The 24575-nt window shown below is 44.9% G+C and overlaps 2 protein-coding genes across 9 annotated transcripts in view; one reads left to right on the top strand and one right to left on the bottom strand.

Annotated features, from left to right (window-relative positions):
• SYNE2 (spectrin repeat containing nuclear envelope protein 2) overlaps positions 1 to 10239 on the top strand; it is a 384031-nt gene extending 373792 nt beyond the window's left edge. For all 8 annotated transcript variants that reach the window (XM_077122415.1, XM_077122416.1, XM_077122418.1 and 5 more), the window contains 8 exons: positions 1328 to 1433; positions 2171 to 2373; positions 3421 to 3621; positions 4649 to 4777; positions 7130 to 7321; positions 8127 to 8216; positions 8715 to 8761; positions 9132 to 10239. In XM_077122415.1, the coding sequence (XP_076978530.1) occupies positions 1328 to 1433; positions 2171 to 2373; positions 3421 to 3621; positions 4649 to 4777; positions 7130 to 7321; positions 8127 to 8216; positions 8715 to 8761; positions 9132 to 9354 (1191 nt within the window). In that variant the 3' untranslated portion in view covers positions 9355 to 10239. The remainder of the gene's footprint in view (positions 1 to 1327; positions 1434 to 2170; positions 2374 to 3420; positions 3622 to 4648; positions 4778 to 7129; positions 7322 to 8126; positions 8217 to 8714; positions 8762 to 9131) is intronic.
• Positions 10240 to 11996: 1757 nt separating this feature from the next.
• Positions 11997 to 24575, bottom strand: part of ESR2 (estrogen receptor 2) — a 76352-nt gene continuing 63773 nt past the window's right edge. Inside the window, 3 exon segments of the mRNA XM_077122424.1 lie at positions 11997 to 17055; positions 17058 to 17214; positions 17997 to 18177. Coding sequence (XP_076978539.1) covers positions 16846 to 17055; positions 17058 to 17214; positions 17997 to 18177 — 548 coding nt within the window. The 3' untranslated portion in view covers positions 11997 to 16845.

Below are 24575 nucleotides of genomic sequence, written 5' to 3'. Positions count from 1 at the left end.
GCTCTCATTATTATTTTATCATTATTATTAATATTACTATAAATTGAACAGTGACTGTTCCTTCTTAGTTATGTTTTCCTCAGGCCCCAGGAGTCCTTTGGCATACTCTGGCTAGGCAGCTGTTGGGGGGATTAAACATTGACCACAGTCCATTCACAGTACACAGAATTAGCAACGAGAAAGATGACATTAAAATGTCTCTCGCATTTTTCGAAAAAGCAATGAAGTGTCACTGGATTAATCCTCAAACTGTCCGCTGTGTCTAGGAGGGAACATTGCTAAATGACTGGAGAAGATTCACTATATCATTTGTTAATGGGTTGTCCATGCTCAATTCAAAAACCCTTCCTCTTGCTTAACAAACAGGTGTCGTTTTTACTCTGTCCCCTCTGTGGTCTGGCTTAGACCTGACAGCTGGGGGGACAGACCCCAACACCTGACCTTGGCTTTACATCCAGAGCCAGTGTGGTTTGGCTTCTTCTAGCCATTACACTTGTGTTTATCATCTGGCCAGTTTCAAGAGGGTCCAGCCCGTTTATTAGGTCTGAAACCAGGCACATGACCACAGACATGAAGGGTTTTTTTTTTGTCATTCCACCCAAATAAGCCTTAGTGGATACAATCCAAGAGAGCGTGGCTTTTCTAAAAGGGATTCACTTACTTTTGGAAGGGCCTGGGATAATAGCCCAGTCTGCTGTGTGATAACAGAAGAGTCAGCATGTGCAGTGAAAGGTAATCGTTTGGTAATGAATGACCCTGGGAGATGGATTTGTCTTCCATGTGGTTCCGATACCCAGTGACAATAATGCCAACCACCTCTGCAGAGTGACTGGGAGGGGTACGTAAACTTCTGTAAGACACTTGGAATGTAAAAGTGCTAATACGGTAACAGTCTGATAAGCTCCATCATTGTTTTAACTTTTTTTTGCACATTCATTTGAGGAATGTTAGGAAGCGTGCAAATTAAAATAGCCCCAGCGTTGACATCCCATTTTCTGGGCTGCCCAGGCTTTAGTTCTGCCAGTAGCAATTCTTATGTATTCACGCCACCCCTACACGAGTTGCCTCTGTATTACCAGCAAGTTACTCTTCGAAGGAGGTAACAGGTAATTTCTTACCTGTTAATATGAACCAAGCTGCTGTTCTGACGCGTGACCTTTCAAATGTACAGATGGTGATTAAACAGTGACTTGTTCTAGGGCGGGCAATGGTGGCGCAGTGGTGGCGTTCTCGCCTGCCATGCCTGATATCGTGTTTGATTCCCAGCGCCTGCCCATGCAGAAAAAAATAATAATAATTAAAGAAATTTTTTTTTTACTTGTTCTAGGTAAAGCTACCGTTAGCTCCAGGCAATGAGGATTACAAAGAAGGCCCAGGAGTCATGAATGGCAGCCCACAGCGGGAAGACAAGGGGTTGACAGGGCAGCAGTCAGGTACCGTTCAAAACGATTGTTAAGAGATGTGGAATATGATTCTTAGATTAGTTGGGCGTTTCGTTTTGGTTAATGCTTGACAGAACATTAGGAATTGGCCAATGACATAATTCACAGAAACTTGCTGAATTTACTCTGCAGCAGCCGATGTTACTTTAGAATTAGCTGGCATGTGTTTATATTTATAACCTAATTCCTTGGCTGTTCACTTTACTTTCAAAACTATGTGTTTAACAAAACAACCCTCATAGGATCGAATGTGTATTTTTGATGACTTCATTTATATATAAAGCTCAAACATACAAATGATGACCAAAGAGCAGTGTTAGTTGTCTCCTCATTTGACCAGTTCAGTGATTATAAAAGAAGTGATAATTCAACTAAGGAATACCCATTCAGACTATAATAAAGCTGATAGCATTGACCTGATTATTCACAGACCAGAGGAGAAAACGTCTTAAAAACAACGTGAACTGAAATGCTGAACTTGAAACCATAGCACACATTGGCAACATGTTGGGTATCTTACCCCCACCGCCTGCTTGGCTCAGGCCTTGAACCAGACATGGGGGGGAAAAAGTACTGTTTCATATTGGGTGGGGGGAATAACTCCCACATCCTGAGCCTCCCACAAGCACCATCTCCTATAGATTTTCATCAGCCCAGCCCCTAATTAGTTGGGCACAGAGAAATCTGTTTGCATTATTGCTTCTCTAATTGGCAACTTTTTATTCCAGGTGCCTTTGACAGATGGGAGCAGATTCAAGCCCAAGAACTTCACAATAAACTTAAAATAAAACAAAACTTGGAGCAGCTGAACTCTGATATCTGTGATATCACCACTTGGTTGGAAAAAACTGAAGCAGAACTAGAAATGTTAAAGCTGGCAAAGCCTCCCTCCAATATTCAGGAAATGGAGCTCAAAGTAAAGAGACTGAAGGTGAGTTAGAATTGTGGAGGGAAAGAGGAGTTCATAGTGGGTATGTGAATGCATTGCTTTACAGGCTGAAAGTGTCAGAATCTTGTGTCAGCTTGCAGATGGTATGTGTAGAGGTCAGTCTGTTCCATTTCATATCTGTAACTGGCAATAACATGGAAGCATATTTTTATTTCCAATTGGAAGAGCATCTACAAATGAAACCAGAACTACCCTGGAAAGGTCTGGCTCAGGTCCCCAGTTCTGGAAAGGCCTGGCTTCACCTCTTGCAGAAGTTCTAATATAAAGTCAACTTTTGCCTTTTTACTGACTTTAAACCTCCCTCCTAAATGTGCGTGACAGTCCCAATCAAGATTCCTGGTGGAGCATCTTGGAAGGGTCAGGGGTGAGGAGAAGTGACCTGTCTACTGATAACTTCTGTAGCCTGATCTGGTTACCCTGTTACGCAGTTAGGGTTTATCACCCTCATCATCAGCCCCCACGTCCCTGACGTAGCACAGGGAGCAGAGGAGTGGCAGTTTGAGCCCTGGATCTAGGGGTACCCTGAGCATAAGCCTGAGCTCCTGAAAGGACCCAGGGCAGCAGTGTTGGGGTATCCAGATGCTCTTCCTAGTTTTACTTTTATTTTTCTTGGTGCATTAATGTTTCAGAATTACCATTCATCGTAAGGGATAACATTTCTGTGATATTGGGGAGTACATGCAGGATGGCTACAGATACTTCATCAGAACATCTTTTAATCTGATTCAGAAATTGTATTAAGCTGAGCAGAGGCTGGGGTGATCAGCAGAGCCTCTTTAATGCCGGCTGGGAGGCAGGCAGGCAGGCCGGCCTCTGCTTGCTGGCCCAGCTGGTCAGTTGAGTTCACTGACCTGGTCAGGTGGCCCCCTCACCTGATGCTTCCCAGCCAGTCACAGGCAAGGTTGTTCTTGTTTCTGGGGCTGCGACTTGGAAAAGCATTTCGAAGAGCTGTGTCCACTTGAGGTTTGAAATGAACCCCACATCCCTGTTTCCAGAGTGCCTAACCTGATCTTTTCCCTCTGCTTGTAGGAGATATTAAAAGCCTTTGATGCCTACAAGACGTCAGTGGTCTCTGTCAACATGACCAGCAAGGAAGTTCTGCAGTGTGAGAGCACCGAATCCAAGGAGCTTCAAAATAGAGTCCGCCAGCTGAGCCTGCGCTGGGACACCGCCCAGGGCAGTGTGGACAGCTGGAGGCAGGATTTACGGCAGTCGCTCATGCAGTGCCAGGTATGCTGACTCGGCTTCCAGCACCCAGAGCCCCGACCCAAGGCCAGTCCTCTGGAGCTGCCAGGCTCTTGGGGCCCGTATAAGCAGGAGAAGCAGATGCTGTCATTGTCATCAGGCTGCTTCGGCTCAGTTCAATGTGGCTTGTGTTAAGTGTGTGCTTCACGGTTTGCTTCCAAAGAGAGACCTGATGCTCGCCTAGTCTCCTGCTCTGTTGCCCAGCCCAGCCCCGGGCTCTCCGAGAATAAGAGCACCAACTAGCCTTCCATTAGGCTGGAAATACCTCAGCACCGTCCGTTCCTTGGCCAGGGAGGCTGTATCACGAGATGATTAAGAGATCTGGCCCTTCCAACAGAAGGAGCAGCGTAATCCTGCTCTACAGCTTAGTAACTTGGGGCAAATCAGTGTGAACCTTCTAGACCTTAGTTTTCTCATCTGAAAAGTGGGGATTCATTTTGGTACCTATTCCACAGGGTTCTTTCTAGGAGCAGATGAGGGCAGCACGTGTAATTATAGCCCGGCACCGGACAGACAGCAGAAGCTCAGTGCACGCTAGCTCTGTGCAGCTGCCTTCCTCTGACTCCAGCTTACGTACTGCAGGCCCATGCATAAGCTCACGTGGAGCCCCGTCTATGGGCCACGGTCTGTCCCGCTGGGTTCCAGGCTCCCTTAGCCAATGAATCCAGCGGATCAGTTGAGTGATCTGCATAGTCTTCATATATAAATTAACTTGCGGTATTCCGAAGCCCCACCTTTCTATGTGCACTTTTCACTTGGCAGAATTCACCATGCCTCTATGGTGTGTGCCAGGCGTACTCTCCTTCCCTGCTTTCCCTTTTCCTTGTTTTGGAGTCTTGGCATTGAACTGTGGCCCTTTTTATGCCTGGGTAAGACAAGAAGAGCAAATGACTGTGATGAAGTAAAAACAGCTAGCTGCCTTCCCAGCACCCCTTCTGTCATAATTCTAAGAAAGGGCAGTGCTATGATGTGTTTTGTTTGGGGTTTTGTTTTTGTTTGTTTGTTTTCCAAGGATTTCCACCAGCTGAGCCAAAGTCTGCTCCTATGGTTAGCAAGTGCCGAGAGCCGGAGGCAGAAGGCTTGGGTAACTGACCCGAAGGCAGAACCCAAGGTCCTCCTGGAGTGTCAGGAGCAGCTGACGGTAAGTTTCCTGCTTACGGGTTCAGCACAGCAGCAGTAGGTCAGAGGTCTTAGATGACCTAGTCTCCTCTTTCTGTGACCAAAAATGCCAGTGGTGTTTGTCTTGGACCTGGCCTTTGTGAATTTAGCCCGCACACACGGCATCCACTGACCACCCCTTTGTGGTTCTCGAGCAGAATGACCTGCAGGGAGAAAGAGGAGGAGTTCTCCAGGACTCCCAGGAGTTGGGGCCAGGGGCCTTTGAGCAGAATGCTGGGAAATGAAAGACTATTTGGAAAGAGGCGTTTTTCCCCCGTGAATACTGCTGATTTGGGGGTAAATGTGATCCTCATTTGTTCTGTAACCTTATTAGCTATGTAAGTTTTCTGTAATGAAAAGTCTTACTTCTTGGGAGGGTAGCTGCATTTTCATGTTTATTTCACTAGCAAACTGAGATGAGACCCAACTGTTTGCACTTGCACTCAAGACTCAAGATGACATTTTACCCACAAATTTATATATGGTTTAATTTTTTAATTTTTTTCTATTGTGTAATATATATATATATATAAAGAAGAGAAAGAAAAAGCAGTAATTTTCAAAGTACACTTCAGCAAGTAGTTACAGAACAGATTTTAGAGTTTGTCTGGGACTACTATTCCGCTATTTCAGGTTTTTTCCTTCTAGCTGCTTCAAAACACTGGCGGCTAAAAGAAATACCAGTATACTGATTCAGCAGCCATACTCATTTGTTAAATCCTTTTTTCTCTGTTATAACTCCTTCTTCTTTGATCATTCTCCCAATCTATAGGGGTCTTTGGGCAATACCCATAGTGATTTTTTCATATTGAGAAGGAGTGTTGACAGTGAAGGATAGAGGGATGTAATTAGTTGATAATCTTGGAGAGGCTGGTCCCTCTAGGTTTCAGGATTTATCAGCCTAGGAGCCCTGTGGAAGTTATAGGTTCCAAGAAAGTAAATTTCGTGTATGAAACTTCGTAGAGTCTCAGTTGGAGCCCTAGGTGTTCTTAAGAGTTCACAGGAGTGATGTTGGTTGGGACTTGGCCAACCGTGGCAAGCTTCTGACTGAAGCTTGCATTAGAGTAACCTCCAGAATAGCCCTCTTGACTCTACTTGTTCTCACTTAGCCACTGATGCCTTATTTTATTACACTTCTTTTCCTCCTCCAATGACTAGGAAGGCATTGTCAATTCCATGGTGCCAAGGCCAGACTCATCCTTGGGAGTCATGTCCCATGTTGTCAAGGAAACTTTCACCCCAGAAGGTCATATCCTACATAGTGGGGAGGGTGACGATTTTCCTTGCAGAGTTGGGCTGAGAGAGAGAGGCCACATCTGAGCCTCATCAAGGCTCAAAATCAAGGGTTTGGCCTGTTTTCTAGGGAGTTTCCAATGTTTGAGAGGTTTCTTAGGGGTTCCCAGATGGGAAAGTTTAATAGTTCCATATTTTTTTCAATACTTTTTAATTATCGGCCCACTGTAGTCTAGGATGTCCTCAGGTATTACATTAACCTATATAGAATTACAAGGACTTGTTCCCGTTCTGGGCGTCGTGAGTTTGGACTGTTTAAATGAACTATCCAGGCAGGCTGATTTAGATTTTGTGTTGTTACTGAATATTTAGGTTTAGACACAATAAACTTCTCTGCCTTCGATCTCATATAGTAGGTGAGTACATACACTATCATATGCGGTTTAATTTTAAGTATGTTTAATTTAATCAACAGTATATATGTATGTACATATTTTCATACTGAAGCTCCACTCCCTAGAGCAGTATTGTCCAATGGAAGTTTCTGCAATTATGGAAATATTCTGTACCTACACTGTCCAAAATATAGTAGCCACTAAGCACATGTGACTAAGAAACTCATTTTTTAGTTTTAGTTAATTTACATTTAAATAGCCACATGTCTCCATCTTAGACAGCAAGCAAGATACCCACCTTCAACAATTCAAGCTGATTCGCCCAATATGTAACTCCATATTTCTAAAAAGTATGCTTAAGCTTCTGCTTCTCACTGTTACCAATTTCAGGTTTTTTCTTTTGATTTCCTGCCATTATGGATGAGGGTCTAGTCTTCCCACACCACCTCCTTCAATTCCTTCTTCCAACTCTTGTCGCATCACAATTGTCCTCAGAATGAGAAGGAATAAAAAATAGGGGGCAGGGGTTAGGGATGTAACCTGCTATTGAAACCATTCTAGACCTGAGGGCACTGTCAAGCAGATACACCGAATTGTGTACCACCCACCATTCATGCCAGAACTTTCCTGGCTCTGAGAAAGACTTAACTGGCCAAAAAGTTTCCCTTTGGACACACACTTGTTTTACACACTTTCTTGTTTTGTAGCAACTGGAAAAGGAGCTAGTGGAACATCAACCTCAAGTCAAGTGCTTACAGGAGATTTCAGACAGCCTTCTCATTAAGGAGCAAGGTGAACACTATATAGAGGCTGAAGAAAAAGTACATGTTATTGAGAAGAAACTCACACAGTTGCTTGAACAAGTGTCCCAAGATTTAAAGTCCTTGCAGAGAAGCCAGGTGAGTCCACTTGTGGCTTTTAAATGTAAAGATGTCATATTAGATGCAAACAAAAAAGCAGTGCTGCACCCTTGCTTTGGAAGGGGAGCTTTAGGAACACAGCAGATGGTTTGAATAGAGTCTCAAGTCATGCCCCTTTCTAGCTGTGTGGTCCTGAAGTGTTACATAAGCTATTTGAGTCTGTTCGGACATTTATAAAAAGAAGATAACAGTAGTACCCACCTGTAAGTATGGCTGAGGCCATAAAAAACAAGTCTAACCCTCTGTCCTTTCTGCTGAACTTCATGTCGACATACCTGGAACCTTCAGCTTTCTCGTGTAACAGTTTCAAATTTTCTTTGTTATCCTCTTCACTCTCTTCTGACCACTGTCTCATTTGTCTACTTTCTTCCCTTTGGAATGTGCTCCAACTCAGAACAAATGGGATCCCCACACCGAAGGCTTTAGGCAGGCGTCTCTCCTCCATCGGAGGGTCTGTCATTTCCTCCTATGCAGCCAGGACTGTGCCTTTTGATGTGCTGCCTTTTGATGGCCACATTATTACATCAGCATCTTGCCTTGAGCTCACTGTCTTCTTCCTGTGTCCACGGGTTTTTAATCAGATGTTGGTGCCTTGCCTTGTTTACATTCCCTTTTGTCTACATTATGGGAATGAGAGAGAAGAACCTACTCAGTAGATAAGAGGTGAGCTGAGGGTGGGAGAGGGCCGCACAATGAAGAACCTGCATGAGACACATTTTTGTGCTCTTGAGACTGTCCAGAACTTCCTGTTTCCCTGAACTGAACTCTCAGGTGTGAATTTCAGAACCCAGACCCATCTCTGCCCAGCATGGACGGGATCGACTTTGGGGACCGGCATCCAGCAGCCACTTCCGTGCCAGCTCCCCAAGCCGAGGTGAGAGGCCCTTTTTTCATTGAGAGCCATACCAGTTACTGTTTAAGGTTACGGAGGTGACAGGAACTTGGCACTCCAAGGCCCCATGAGGCTTTTGATGACATGACCGATCTGTTGGTCAGTGGCCTACTCTAAAGATTAAAAAATAATAAAAGTAAACAATATACTTTTCAAAGACCTGATTCAAAGGCTCTCTTCTACTGGGTTCCTCTTCTTTGGGATCACAGTGCACTGTGAAAGATGAGAGCCCTCCTAGCATTGGGGATTTCCTGGGTTTTCCATTAAAATCAGATCAACAAACTATAATATGAATACTCTCAGTAGTTTAACAAACCTAATTATTTCCCACCTCGTAGAGTTTGATCTCCAGTGTATTAGTGTACTTTCAGGAGCTTTACAGCTAGACAGTCTAAGGAAGACATCATTTAAAGAAAGGGCATTTTATCATTAGGACTGAAGGGTCTGCTGCTTACTCATTGGAATATTTTTATCCAACAGTTTGGAACAGAGAGAACCACAAAAGGCAAAAGGAAGGCAGACGGCAGGTAATGTGGGATTACAATCGAGCCATAAGGCGCTCCCATCACCCTTTCTTGCCCTCCAGTCTTGTCAGTGTTTGTAAAAATCTACTTTGCTGGGCGGTGGCTCAGCCAGCAGAGTTCTCACCTGCTGTGCGGGAGCCCCGGGTTGGATTCCTGGTGCCTGCCCATGCAAACAGACAAAATCTAGCTTGCTTGTTTGCTGTCTTCTGGAAAGGACTGGGTTTCTCTTCCAAAACCGAACCCCAGCTGTTGGCCCCATTCTAATCTCAGGTCCCGGGTTTCTCATTTTACGTAAGCGGGGACTCAGGTGCCGTGAGTGGGATTTTGCCTTTGGAGCCTCCTGATCAAGCTCTGGCACCTCCTCTGTTGGCAGGATGCCCGGCCCCGCTGGCCCCAGCAGCTCGCGGCCGCCGCGTTCCTTCCTCTCCCGGGTGCTCAGGGCGGCGCTGCCCCTGCAGCTGCTGCTCCTGCTGCTGCTGCTCCTGGCCTGCCTGCTGCCCACCTCCGAAGAGGACTACAGCTGCACCCAGGCCAACAACTTTGCACGGTCCTTTTATCCCATGCTGCGGTATACCAACGGGCCGCCCCCCACATAGGGCTCCACCCGGCCTGCAGCCCACCTCCAACCAGTTCACCGCAGATGCCCAGCTCAATCTGGGGGTGACTCTTCACGTTTGGCACCATCCAGGGCACCGCGGCCCCTTCTCTTTGGACCTGGGGTTGAGGAGAGAGGTGGAGGCTGGGGGCCTCTCTGCAGGCTCCAGGCAGCTTTCCAGCAACGTTCCTCCTCGGGCCGGGAACCTGCGCAGCTCTTCCCCGGGCATTTTGGCAAAGCACGTTGGTTGGCTTAGGGAGCTCTGAGAACCAGAGTTTCCTGAAGAGCCAAGCACTTTGTGAATTCTGGTTTATTTGTAAAGCGCCGTTACTATAATGTAGCCGTACGGTCAATGAGCAGTGGTGTTCGTCACATAATATGTAATTGTAGAAACGAGCAAGCAGATTCCACCTTAGAAATGGTTCAGAAGCTCCTGTGCACCCTTTGCTGATTGATTGAAACAATCATATTTGAAATGTTTAGAATCTGTTCCAGTCGACTAGCAACCTTGAGCTACAGTTATAAACCAAAATCTTCTGTTCAGTCCTTAGATTTGCTCTTTTATACCGATTTAAATTTTTAAAGAAATTATATTGCATGGATGTGGTTATTGTGCATATTTTTAACAGTATGAATCTATGAATAATGTAAACTTTGATTTTTTTTTTAAAAATCAGATTTTAGCTCAAGCTTTTGACTAATGTACAGTAAATGCCAAACTGCAGACTTGATAGGGATGTTTTTGTACCTTAATTTTATAAGACTTTTCACATTCAAAATGATGCTTCAGGTTTTGTTTAACTGTTGAGGGGTTGGTATAGAAACTTGAAGCTGTTTGTGGTATGTACAACTCAGATGTTTCTCATTAAAAAAAAATGAGCCATAATGTTGTTGTACTGGATTATATTACGAAGCAGTTGAGTAGTACGCTTAGTCTTCCGTACAATCAAGATGATTAAAAACTTGGGGGAGGAGGGTAAGGGTTTGTTGGTTTAATTCTAAGCTAGGTACTTTTATTTAACTGTATGGAATTACTTTTGAGCTCTAGACACCCCTTGTCTAGGGAGAGGACCCTTGTGTATGTAGATTACTCAGCATGAGCCCCTCGAATGCTGTGGGGAGCAGTGAGGGAGAGGACATGCAAGGTGAGCGTATGTGTGTAACTGGACACAAAGGGAAGTCATGTCACTCAGTTTGTTCCTAACCCCAACTCTCCCCAGAGTGAACCAGGTATCTAACAGATGTCACAGGCACAGTCATCTGCTTTCCACATAGTCCCAGACCACTGTCCACTGGTCACCCCAACAAAGAGTGAACACCAGCGGTTCTCCTTCTGGGATGAGCAGCTGCAGCCCCGGTACTGTACCTTGGTTAACCACTCCTACCGCGCCTCCCTGGCCCCGGGGAGAGAACACTGGCTTCTCAGCCATCTCAGCCCCGCCTCCACTCTGCAAAGAGTAACCCTCAGTGGAAGCCAGTGAAGCGCGTCCATGTCTGAAAGCCCAGACTCTGAATGCCGGTGTGCCCTCCGTGGCTGACGTCCCCAGGATGTGGGCAGCAGAACCGAGCGGCCTCATGTCAAGGGAAGTTTTGAAGAGAAGCTGCCTTCGCTCTCCTTGGTGTGGAAAGTCTGCAAAGTGTTGATGTGATAGGGAGACAAAGGTGCTTTTCACCATGTAACTGGAAAGCATTTTCACTCTTCAGGGCAATTTATCTGTTTTCATAGATTACAGTGATCCCAGAGGAAAATGTGTTACCCAAACTTTTTCTTTTTAAAAAGCCACTGAGGTAGTTAAAGGGCCCTTGCTCCATTTTAGCCAGAGTCGCCATGTGTTTGATGGAAAGGCAGAACCCCTACCTGGTCTGTACCTTCTTTTCCAGAGGAGATGAGCAGTGCAGAGGCCCAGGCTTCTCTCTCCTTAAGGATGGACTTGGGAACAAATCAAAACTTGCAGTGAAAAGAAAGTGCTCTTGGCATTCCAGTTATGCCTATCAGTTCTCCACACTTCCTCAGGATAAAGTCCTCCGAGTCTTGAGTCTGTACTAAAGACCTTTTACCCCCTGGAGGGAAGCCACTGTGGCTTTCTTTCACTCACAGCTTAGTGTGCTACCAGAACACCTGGTATGAGACCATCTGTGTGTCGCTTTGTTACAAGTTCTTGTGCCTTCTGTTCCCCACGTGCAAGAAAAAATTTCGAGTGACCTCATTTCAATGTGAATAAATCACTTTTCTCCCCATCCCTAATTGACTCAGTATAATTACAGAAATCTACCCAAATAATTGATGCCTACATACCAGGACTTTTACTTTTTGTGGGCTGAGTTTCACTTGTACACACAGGGGCTACGGTTATAAATGAGTCTGAGATTAGCCGACTAATGAAATTGTTCCTGTTTTTAAAAAAGCCCTCAGCAGATCAAGTCAAAGTATCTTAGCCCTCCTGAAATTAATGTCAGCCTTTGTGTTTATGGGTCATTTCCTAGGAAGAATGTCCACAGTTTTCAGCAAATTCCCAAAGGTTTCTGCAACCCAAAATAGAATTTGGAGTAGAATGTGGGGATTGATTACTTCGCCTGATTACTGAACTCCCAACAGATAAATGTTTTTAAAACCAAATTATGAAAAACACTTTATTTAGCTTGTCTTGAACTTCTTTCTGCAACAGTACCGGAGACATTCAAGGGAAGACAGTAAAGAAAAAGGACTACCTGGAGGAATGGAAGCAGTTTTCAAAACCTGCTTTCACACAAAGTAATCATTCGTTCATTGAAAAAAGGCCCAATTTTATTAAAGCCTGTGGTGGTAATCAGCAAATTAGTTTAATGATACAAAGCATTCATCTGGGAAAAAAAAAGGCAAATTATAGTCAGCCAACAGGTTCTTGATATGCACTGGACCACTGAATATTAAAGCTTTAGGACCAAGAATCATAGCATTTAGACACCCAATATAGAGAAAACACAAATGTAGCAACATCGATTGTGCAGTTCAGGGGAGCCGTCCTAGGCTGATCTCCTCAAACCTTTCCCTGCCCACGGGAAACCCACACCACGTGCCATGGCTGCCTTCCAAAGTGAATGGGATCCTTAGAGTCCAAAAGAGACCCCAAAACAACACAAAGGGTGAAGATCCTATTTTGTGGAAACAATGCACATCCTACAGCCGCCACTGGAACCAAAAACACCAGCAACTTTGAGAACTATAAAGAATAAGGGGCAAACGTTTCCACAATGTAGTATACCCAACTCCACAGGAAAACATCAAGTACCTAATAGATGAGAGAATTTTACATGGGTACATTCCCAAAGAATATACTCCACTTCAGCAGTTTGGGAAAAGTGATGGCGATGGAAGGAAGGTGACACCAGTACCCACTAGCTTATTACTAAGAGACTAGGATGAGAGGACAGTTAACATCAGGCATCTTTATTTTTCCACCTGTCACCACTGCTGTCCAGTAAAGTCCATGCAGACCCCACGTAAGCTGAGAAGAGGGAATCGCAACGACAGCAGGCCAAGAAAATGTGACCATCTTTCCATTACACTGAGATATGGTTCAAGAAGCAGCGCTTAAAGCGAGTCCTCTAAGGAACAATGCTCGCCAGGCAGCCAGAAGACTTGAATTCCAGTCCAGGCTTTGCCGTAAATAGTTTTATGGCCTTAAGCAGGCCAATTTACCTCTTTGGGGCTTTAATTTACATGTGTACAAAAGGTGAGACTGAAATTCTACAACAGAGAATTGCAAGCTGTTACTGTGTCTGCAGCTATGCATGCCGGATTGCACTTATCAATGGATTCTGCAATTTAAAATGTTTTTTGCTTTTTTAATTAGCTGAACTGTGTGCTGACTTCCTGCACAGGAACTGGACTGCCCCTGTTCAGCTCTCTCTCTTTACTCCTATGTGACCTTGAACCCATTTGCTCACATGCACTCCAGTTTCCAGAGCTGAAAAATTAGGATAGCAATAATTATTATGAGGATTGAACGCAAAATGTGTGAGGTGCTGAGCGCTCTGTCTAGCACATAGTAAAATCTCCACAAATATTATTTTTAGGTGCTAAATGATGTGTTTTTATCATTTCTTTCACATAACCTTTATTAAAAATGCATCTTTAAAGATTTTTAACAGCTGAAATGTGTCAAATCTTATTAAAAATATTTCCCTTCCAAATAGATCAAAAACTGAACATTCACCGTGAATCTGAAAAGATGTCAACATATGTAGATTAAATAAGAACCAAAACAGTTTCACATGGTAGAAAAATCTTAGAATTGCTTCAACTTAGCTTTATGTGATAAATATATAGTGTAGTTATGGCAAGAATTGTTAACTGATTTTATTGTTCTTGAAATCAGTTGACTTTCTAGTGAGTTAGCAGGTAGAGTAATTCAGAAAAAACTACCTGAAAAGCTTGTGTTGATTTTGCATTGCTTTGCTTTTGATACAGTGAAGACTCTCCAGATTTGTTATTAGTTAGTCTTGAAAACTCAACTTTTCAAGAAAAATCTCTCCAAGGTTATTCTAGGGTCAAATCCTTTTTAGTCCCCATGGACAGTGACTGTGCAACAGGCCTGACACCAGACAGAGAAGGTTGTGCAGGGACAGAGGAGGTGCGTTTAGAACCAAGTGTGAAAATTGTGCAGATTCCCTACAGTGGCCCACATGACTCTTCTTTGGACATTGCCAGATCACTCCCAAGAGTGAGGGAACTCTTTGTTCTAACGTTCTCTTCATTAAGACTATTCCATTAAAATTTGGCTACCTGACCCCATATTAGACCCTGATATTTTTGCAATTAAATCCAAGTCTTACTCATCTACAATGTTTCCTTTGTTAAATGATCCCCACAAACTGAAATAGAAGAGAGGCATCTGGTTGTGCCAGTCTGAGGAACGTTCTTCCATAATACGTAGAATGGAGGTGGTTTGTTTCTTGTTTATTTTTCACTACTCGATTTAATTCCTGTTAGCAGTTGGTCGGGTCCTAATCCTCCCAGTTAATTCCTTTTAAAAACTGAACTTTAAACACTGAATTCTTTGCTTAGCTCTGGGAGAATTTTATTCCTAAAGGAAAATGGACCATTTGGGGAGAGTGGATAAATAGGATGAACTCAAATAAGAAGATACTTAAAAGACAGCACTTTTAAAGAAACCCGACTAATCTTCAAAAAGGACATTGAAAATTTATCCAGAACATAAAACCTGCAACCTGACTTTGCACATGTCATCCTTAGAGGACACGCTTGGAGCAGATGGGGACTGGAGCAGTGTACAGCAGAATTTTGAATAACAGATTCAAAACACCTCGTCTGAAAGGGGAACGGGCCTTAGAATATTCAAAACAAAACAAAACACCTTTAAAGCCTAGGCCATGTTATATCAACTCCTCCTTGCCGGGACCGACCCCAGTCTAAAAGGCTAACTGCCATGAGGAGACCTCTCAGGTTGGACTGACCTTTACACCCAGCACCCAGGGGAGACTGTGACTCAAGGAGAAATTATGAAGCATATTCACAGCCTCCTCATGGGCTAAATCTGAATACAGTGAAACATGCAGCCTCAAGAGGCATCCAGGAACATTTGCAGGAAAGGAATGGGCACTGGATGAGTCTTCAAATTTAATATGTACTAACCTGGGTTAGTACAGGATTTGACACAGAAAGATGACTGGACATCAAAGTCCAATCTGGTACCTACCTGGGCACCAAAGTTCAACCTAAAAGAGTTCACACCACTAGTGCCAATATTAACAGGCAACAGCTTGGACCTCATTCTATTTTGTTTTGGTGTGTGTGTGTGTATTGTTTGTTTTTCTTATCCGGTAGATTTTTCAGAGGATACAATTAATAGAATGTCGTCTGCAAATAATTGTCCAAGGCTGCCTTCTTTGCCTCCCACTTCCTGTTCTCTACCCTCCCATCCCCTCTATTTATAGCGGGGATTTCAAAGGGCCAGAAAGAAATAAATGTGACCTGGATAAACCTGAGGTGATGGCCCACGGTTCCTCTAAAGTCACGCATACATTTTCTGTACTAAATTCCACTACGGCTGCAGCATTGAGTCACTGAGGGTAATTTCAAACCTCAGAACACAGACTTGAGTGTGTGCTCCAGGTATATGTTAATAAGTTTCTGAAATAGCTGTGCTGCTTCACTCAGCAAAACTGCACCAGCATCGAAATTATTCAAGGTCTCACTAGCAGAAACCAACCTGTAGAGCATTCACTTTAAACTTCCTAATGACTCAGGAAATACAGGATGTGCTAGCCAGAGTAAACCTATTTCCAAAAAGAAAATGTATTTAATCTCACAGCACAAGGTAATTGTTAAAAAACATTACCACAAAAATCAGACATGATTATTTAATTGCTTGCTTCCAAAGTATAAATGTAAGTCATTTTATGTCTTCATTGTGTTCTTGAAAATTTTGATTTTTGGAAAGCAAGTTAAGATTGTGATCTCAGAGGTGATTTGTCATCGTGTTCTTTTTGACTTCCACTTGGAATAAGAATTAAGTTTTGCTAGGTTTCTATTTCACTCACCCAGCCCACCATATAAATTCTGATAAGAAAATATTTTAAAAGAGCCCTCAGGTATAAAACAATTCTTTCTTAGAATAAATAATTACCCCTAAGCCTATCCATTTGGCCGTGATGTTGACATGCTGTTGTGTGTACAGCTGTTCACCTTTCCAGAGAAAAGGCGCTCTTTGCACATGCTCGGCCTGGAGGGTCCCGTCTCCACAACTGTGGCTGCTACCTCCATCCCCTCAAGGAAGTGTGGCTGCCACCTGTGCTGACGGGAGAACCCATTCCTGCACACACTGGGCCCTTCTCCAGCACAAATGCTGGGACCCTGGGGACAACAGTTTTAAGGGAGGGCAACTCCAGGGACAGGGAGATTTAACTCTCCCAAGGTCCTCTGTGAAAATGAAGCCCCACCACCGCACGTGCACACACACTCACAAACACTTGTGCTAGGAATGCACATCAAGAGGGGTGAGCCTGTGTAAGGGCGGCATCAAGGCGTGGGGGGGTGCAGAAAGTGGCTCACGTCCCAGCTTGACCATTGGCTCCCTGGGTCCCAATCCCTCTGGTCTTTGACGGGACAATAGGCACGCCTGACATACGTCCTCACGGGCCTGGGATTGTAGGTACTGGGAACTAGGTTCATCGAGCGTCATTGTGGTTTTCAGTCTTACAATCAAGTGGTCCAGAGGAGAACACAGGAAGATCTGTCCTAAGGGTTGCTGGATGAAGATCAGTCCACTTCCTATGATGCCTCACATTCTCTCCCTTTTCTCCTTCACAAGTCAGCCTTCCACTGTTCACGCCTAAACCTGTAAGATGTTTTCCAAAGGGGTAGAAAAGAGATGGAAAATAAAGGGACCACACTGCGATCCTACGAGGTTGTGCGTGGTGTGAACTCTGCACTTAAACGCGACGCCCTCCCCACCCCTCTGACCCAGGTACATGTAACAATGTGGCTCTCTCACCCTGACTCAGGAAGCAGGCCGGAGGTGGGGGTGGTGGGCATGACCCAGCCTATCCTAATGAGTGACCACACGGCAGAGAGACCAGGAGGTCCACAAATGGGCCACTGCTCAAATACCATGCTGGAGGTCACGCACCAGTCCTTGTCCTCCACTGTCGGCTGTTGGCCTCGGGGCTGTGTCACTGGGTCTGGGGGCTGTGGGAACCCTCTTTGCTCCGACCCCCCTCAGCCAGGCTGTGCTCGGTCCCGGTGGCGGAGGACCTGTGCCCGCGCAGCGTGTGGGCGTTCAGCATCTCCAGCAGCAGGTCGTAGATGGGGACCACATTTTTGCACTTCATGCTGAGCAGGTGCTCCATGCCTTTGTTACTGCAGGACAGAAAGGTGTTGAGATTCCTGCTGGTGAGCCACGGCAGCTCTGAGCTCCCTCGCGGTTCCAGTCCATGCCCTCCTTCCCCCCTTGCCCAGCTCCTTTCCCAGCACCCAGTCAGGCCACCCTCCTCCTGGGGGACGACGAGCCCTGAGCGCGACGCCATCCCGTGGCCACCATTAGCCCACCCTTATTCACTCCCTGATGTGCTGGTGCTCCCAGTTTACCCATCCCGACCTGGGATATGCTCCATGCACAGCCCTGCCCCCCAAACCTGCTGGGGCCACTCCACGGCCTCATTCCTAAAATACTGAGGCCATCGAAAGACAAGAAAAATTCTTCGGGAAGCTTCTGTCTATCTCTCCCAAATCACCAGCTCAAAAGGGTTCTTCAGGAGAGCGGTGCTTGGCCTGACCTCACACGCAAATGACCTGGGGGCCTCAGCCGTGGGCAGTGCAGGGAGGGGTGGCAATTCCTTTTAGGGGAGGAGTCAGTCTCTTTTAGAGTTTAATTAGCAAGCTATAATCCCCTGCAATGAAAAAACAGTTGGGCCACCGCAGGATGCAATAAAGATCCTCCGAGGTGCCCATGACAACCATTCACTGCCTCGGTGTGCACCAGCAAAGCCCCCCTTTCCCCTTCAGGGGTTCATTTTCCTATAGAAGGGCCCCTCTGCGCCTTATCCAGCTCAAACCTGCAAACGCTTTCGCTGAAGCTCTTCAACCTGCCCTGAGCGTGCAACACCCCCACGCCGGGCGAGCGGCTCCCACGGGGATCGTACCTGGCGTGCCTGACGTGAGACAGGAGCATGAGGAGGTGAGCCAGGCGCACAGACTGCTGCTGGGAGGGGATGCCGCTCTCGGCGATCACCCAGACCAGAGCGTCGGTCACGGCGGTCAGTAGATGCAGCAGCTGCCGGCCGCTCTCAGCCCCCGGGGTGGCTGCAGCTAGAGGGTGCATACCTGGACAAAGAATAAAAGCCCCCAGTCACTGCTCTGACAAAGTAGCTGCCACGCACACCGACGTCCTCCGGAAAGGACACCCAACAGACCTGGATGCTTCTGACATCCGTGGACATGGGGAAATCTTTGTTGTTGTTGTTTTTTTACTGCTAAAACAACAACAAATAAAACACAAACATTCCATACATGGTGTACAATCAGTGGCTCACAATATCATCACATAGTTGTGTATTCATCACCATGATCATTTTTTTGAACATTTGCATCACTCCAGAAAAAGAAAAAGAAAAAAAAGAGGAAAAACTCATATATACCATACCCCATGCCCCTCCCTGTCACTGACTACTAGTATTTCCATCTACCCAATTTATTTTAATCTTTGTTCCCCTTATTATTTGTTTATTTTTTACCCATATATACATTTTTTACTCATCTGTCCATACCCTGGATAAGGGAGCATCGGTTTTCACAATCACACAGTTACATTGTAAAATTATATCATTATACAATCATCTTCAAGAAACAAGGTTTCTGGAACACAGTGCTACAGTTTCAGGTACTTCCCTTAAGCCACTCTTAATACACCGTGAATTAGAAAGGGATATCTTCATAATGCATAAGAATAACCTCCAGGGTAACCTCTTGACTCTGTCTGAAATCTCTCAGCCATTGACACTTTATTTTTTCTCATTTCTCTCTCCCCCATTTTGGTCAAAAAGTTTTTCTCAATCCCTTGATGGGGTCCCAGCTCATCCTGGGAGCTCTGTCCCATGTTGCCAGGGAGAGTCACACCCTGAGAGTCATGTCCCACGTAGGGTGGGGGGAGGGCAGTGGGTTTCCTTGCTGTGTCTGTGCTGAAACCTTAAAGGCATGGCTTCACCTTGTGCTGCTCTTCCTCAAGAGCCAGCACCACCCCTGAGCTGGGAGGGAGAGTCTGGCCAAATGCAGGACGTACAAAACGACCTCTCCACGTGCACAGAGCCAGAACTTTATAGCAGTAAACATACGTCGTCACTGCAAACCCCTGCTTGGTGTTTCTCTTCTGCAGCATCCACTATACATACAGCGGTGGTCCGAAAGGGAGATGAATTCCATCCTCAGTCCCTAGGAGGTGCATTTTTCTAAGGGGAGCTTAATAAATGTAAATTCATGACCAATGCTACGAAGCTCTCCCTGCCCACTGCCTCGTGTGTGCCCCATGCCACAGCCAGCTGCAGCACGGCCCCAAGGCCACCTCTGCCCAGGTCCCCAACATCTCCACTGTGGTAGCCCCCAGCTGGGGCAGGAGGACAGACCTCATCTGTATCCACTACTCTAACCAGCAACTCCAGCCTCAGTTCCTCAACGGGGCACATTTTATAGGCACCCATCCATACCCCGCAGCCACTCCACAGGGTAGGTTAGTTCCGCATCCTGCCCAGCCCTGGCTTTAAATTCCCTCTGACTTTATTGTCTGAGACACTATGACCTCTCAATGGAAATAAAATAACAGCGCAGGAAAACCTGCTCCATCACTACACCAACCCCGACTCCTTGATTCCCTGGAGCAGGGAAATAAAATGCTTCTCTTTCAGGCTTTTGTAAGAATAAATAACAAGTATGTGCCATCAAAGGAAACCGCAGCTTTAGTGAGAATAAAGGATGGCCAGCCGGCAATCATATATGGAATCTGTTTTGGCAATTCTGTTCTCTATTTCACTGGCACGTCACCCCATTCAGTTCAATGTGGACAAGAAACATAATGAGCCACAACTATACCACATCCAGGGGACCCTGCATAATGTCCCATGGTGCAGATTTAAAATCTTTTACAGTAGCCCAGAAGCCACTTACTGCTTCTCCAGCCCACCCGTTAACCCCATTCACTAGTGGCTCTTCTTGAGCCCCATCTGCCTGTCCTAAACCTCCCACTGCCTCCCACAGCAGATGGCCTGCCCTCTCACTGCAGAAGAGACTAGCCCCACACCCAACCAGTGTGCACCCTCCGGGCAGGAAGAGTGCACATCGGTACATGCAGCTCCTCTCAGCGACATCCCAGTGCTCTTGGGAAAAGTTCAAGCCACGTGGCACAGCAATCAAGGGTACCAGGACCCTCCCACTCTTTCCAGCCCCAGTTCTCGCCACACCTCGCCTTGAACTCGATCCTACTCTCAATGCCTTGAACTCGATCCTACTTTCAATGCCTTGAACTCGATCCTACTTTCAATGCCTTGAACTCGATCCTACTCTCAATGCCTTGAACTCGATCCTACTTTCAATGCCTTGAACTCGATCCTACTCTCAATGCCTTGAACTCGATCCTACTTTCAATGCCTTGAACTTGCTATTTGTGGAACATGCTGAACTTTCTGCCTAAGAACCATCTCCCTCCAAAACCCATTCTCCGTCTCCTCCCCTTATGCTTAGCTATAGTCATTTCTGTTTCAGACCCCAGCCCGGTCACAGACTTCCTTCCGAAAGCTTCCCCAGCCTCCCACCCTCCCACCCTCAGTCTGGCTTAGATTCCACCCCTAAAGCTCTGGCGGCACCCTGTATGTCTCCCAGCCAAGGGTGCCACATTGCTCCACAAAACAACCCAACATAATGCCCCACAGCCACCCTCCCACCCTCAGCTAAAATGGGAATAAGCACTTCGGGGGTGCAAGCTGTTTTTCTGGTTTGTTATTGTGCTGATTTGAAACTTTTATGTATCCCCAGAAAAGCCATATCCTCTTAATCTTAATCCAATCTTGCAGGAGCAGACCCACAAGACACAGCGGGGTCTTTTTTATTAGACTGTTTCCGTGGAGATGTGACCCAGCCAATTGTGGGTGAGACTTTCAACCAGATTATTTCCATGGGGTTGTGACCCCAACCAGTCAAGATGGGTCTTGGTTTACTGGAGTTCTTACATGAGCTCACAGAGAGAGACGTTGCCTGGAACCAGCATGGAGAGCAGCTGCCTAGACACAGATGTTTGGAGATGCTCGGAAAACCGACACCGAGAGCAGAGAAATTAAACCAACACATGAACGCCTGGAGCTGCTAAGCTAAAAGATGAAAACCAGAGTTTGCCCGAGAGAAGCCAAGTGCGGGCTCACAGAATCTCAAAGAAGAGGCCACTGGAACCAGAGGCTGAAAGCAACAAAACCCGGGAGGAAAGGGCCAGCAGACGTCACCATGTGCCTTCCCATGTGACAGAGAAACCTCGGATGCGAGCAGCCTTTCTAGACTGAAGATGTACTCTTGCCTTAATTTGGACATTTTTACGGCCTCAGAACTGTAAACTTGTAACTTAATAAATCCCTTTTGTAAAAGCCCATCTATTTCTGGTGTATTGCATTCTGGCAGCATTAGCAAACCGAACAGTCATTAAATCCCCACTGCCTCACACAATGCCTGTCACGGAGTAAGCACTCCCATATTGGAAGAATTACACTGAATTCACTCAGGTTCAAAATCTTGCATGTTTTTAGCCAGTCACACCATCATAATTAAAAAGACAAACATGCGTGTCAATGCATATCTTAGATATGCGTGAGTGGAATTATTAGTCAAATAAAAGCATGGAGAAAATTATTTGAAACTTATTTTCTCTAACATGGTTTTCTTTTACCTATCTTTTAGCCAGTTCTGTTAGGTGACACATGGCTTTCTACTGCCGTAAAGAAATCTTATATCTTTTGGATGTAAAAGAGAACCCAAAACAATGTTATTAAAACATAATAAAATAAATCCTCAGGACCACACCTACAGCAGCATAAAAGCGCCTCGGTGCCTCGCTGTGCCTTGCCAAGGCTCCGCTGGGAGAATGGAGGCAGCACAGCCCCTCACCCTGGAGCCTGAGAGCCTCTAGGACTCGGAGCCCTCCCCTGATAAGGGGTTTGGGGGAGGGAGGGGGAAGGACTGCAGTTTTGAAATTGCTTTATCAATTTTATATATGGGAAGAAGTTTATATTAAAAAAAAAAAGATTAACTTATTTAAAATCCCCCTGGGAAGGAATGGGGCTGACAATTACCCACTCTTCTGCCTGACACTCTCCTGGGCCAGCAGCATGGTGCCCCCCGTGGGCATTCACTGACTCACTCACCCCCAGGGACGTTCACAGTGGCTGCTAAGTGCCAGCCCTCGGGCAGAGGCAAGGTACTGGACACAGAGTCCCCAGCCTGCGGACACCCACTGCCCAAATGAATTATGAAATCACTTTATAATAATAATAATAATACTTACCTTTCTATATTCCCCCAAAGTAAAAATATCAGTTAGGATTCATTTTAGAACAAAATTTACATATTTTCCCAAAGTACAGAAACACGGTTAAAAAAAAAAAGTCAAGAGCTTGGCACAATGCCCCCCAGATACCAAAGAAAGTAAGATAAAATCAAGGACACAAATCTCCTCTCCCCTTTATCACCTGGGAGCAGCTGGGTCCCTCTCACTCGCCCACCTGATGGCATCCTGAGCAGCATATGGCAGGCGCTGGCCCATCCCCCAAGACCTGCCACAGTCAAAGGACGAAGAAATAAGCCTTTCCTAACCGAAAGCAAATTAGAAAATACAAAAGTTTTAAATAAAAATCTCAGAATACCGACCAAAAGGACAAAAATCTGGCTTTAGAGAATTGTGTGTGTTTGCCTGCTAGCCTGGTCGGAGGAAAGTAAGCCCATAACCCACCCACTGCACAGCACCTCCCACCCCCAGAGGCTGCTCCACATATCACGGAGCACTTGATCCTGCCAGTCTTCTTCATGTCAGCCATTCTATTAGGTATGTGGTTTGAATTTAAATTTCCCTAATGGTGTCATTTACCGTTGTCATTACCAAATGACACTGGGCATCATTTCAGTTATTTGCGAATGCTGTATCTATTCAAAAGTTTGCCCATAAAGTTGTTTGTTTTTTATTAGTGAATTGTGAGACTTCTTTATATTTTTAGATATAAGTCCTTTGATGATATATGTTCTGCAAATACTTTTTCCTGGTTTTTGGCTTTCCTTTTTCTTGTCACAAGAGCACTTTTTGAGAATGAATAGTTTTTAATCATGATGAAGTCCAATTTATGAATTTTTTAAAAGTTTCTGAAATTTGTGTCTCATTAGAAATCTCTGTCAAACCCTAGGCAACAAGATTTTCTCCTAAGTTTTTTCTAGACATGTTATCATTTTAGTCTGTACATTTGTCTTCGATCTGTTCAGTTAATTTTTGTGTATGGTTTTAGGTAAGGGTAAAGGTTCAGTTTTTGCATATATCTATCTAATAGTTCAAGCAGCATTTAGTGAAAAGTGTATACTTTCCCCATTGCCTTGACAGCTTTGGTGAAAATCAATTGATGTGCAGGTGTATTTCTGGACTCCGTATCCTGCTCCATTCATCTATTTGTCTATCTTGATGTCAATATGGTATTATTTAGATTACTGTAGTTTATAATAAATCTTGAAGTCAGGTAGTTTAAGTCCTCCAACTTTGTTCTTTTTCAAAGTTGTTTTGGTTATTCCAAAACATGAAGGATTCCCATATGAAGGTAAGAACTAACTTGTCAATTTCTACAAAAAATAAAGTCTGTTGGGATTTGTGTTAGAATCAAGTTCCATCTATACATCAATTTGGGAATGAACTGATATCTTTACTGAATCTTCCAACCCATGAACATGAAAAATCTCTCCATTTATCCATTTATTTAGGAATTCTTTAATTTCTCTCATCATTCTTTATTTTGCAGTTTTCCGGGTGCAGGTCTCCCACATCTTTTGTCAGATTTATTCCTAAGAATTTCATTATTTTTGATGCTATTATAAATTTTTTTTATTTCAATTTCTGCCACCATGTAGAAACAAGGATGATTTTTGTATACAGGCATACTTCAGAGACATTGCAGGTTTAGTCCAGTCCATTGCAATAAAGCAAATATCACAATAAAATCATATAAATTTTTTTGTTTGCCAGTGCATATAAAAGTTATGTTTAAACTATGCTGTAGTCTACTAAGTGTGCGACGGCATTGTGTCTAAAAAACAATATATGGAAATGACATATCAGATAAAGGTCTAGTATCCAGAATTTATAAAGAGATTGTTCAACTCAACAACAAAAAGACAGCCAACCCAATTACAAAATGGGAAAAAGACTTGAACAGACACCTACCAGAAGAGGAAATACAAATGGCCAAAAGGCACATGAAGAGATGCTCAATGTCCCTGGCCATTAGAGAAATGCAAATCAAAACCACAATGAGATATCATCTCACACCCACCAGAATGGCCATTATCAACAAAACAGAAAATGACAAGTGCTGGAGAGGATGTGGAGAAAGAGGCACACTTATCCACTGTTGGTGGGAATGTCAAATGGTGCAACCACTGTGGAAGGCAGTTTGGCGGTTCCTCAAAAAGCTGAATATAGAATTGCCATACGACCCAGC

Source organism: Tamandua tetradactyla, chromosome 12 (genome assembly GCF_023851605.1).
Source record: "Tamandua tetradactyla isolate mTamTet1 chromosome 12, mTamTet1.pri, whole genome shotgun sequence".
NCBI lineage: Eukaryota > Metazoa > Chordata > Mammalia > Pilosa > Myrmecophagidae > Tamandua > Tamandua tetradactyla.
The sequence above is the reverse complement of the archived record's forward strand: the minus strand, read 5'-3'. Positions and strand labels throughout refer to the sequence as shown.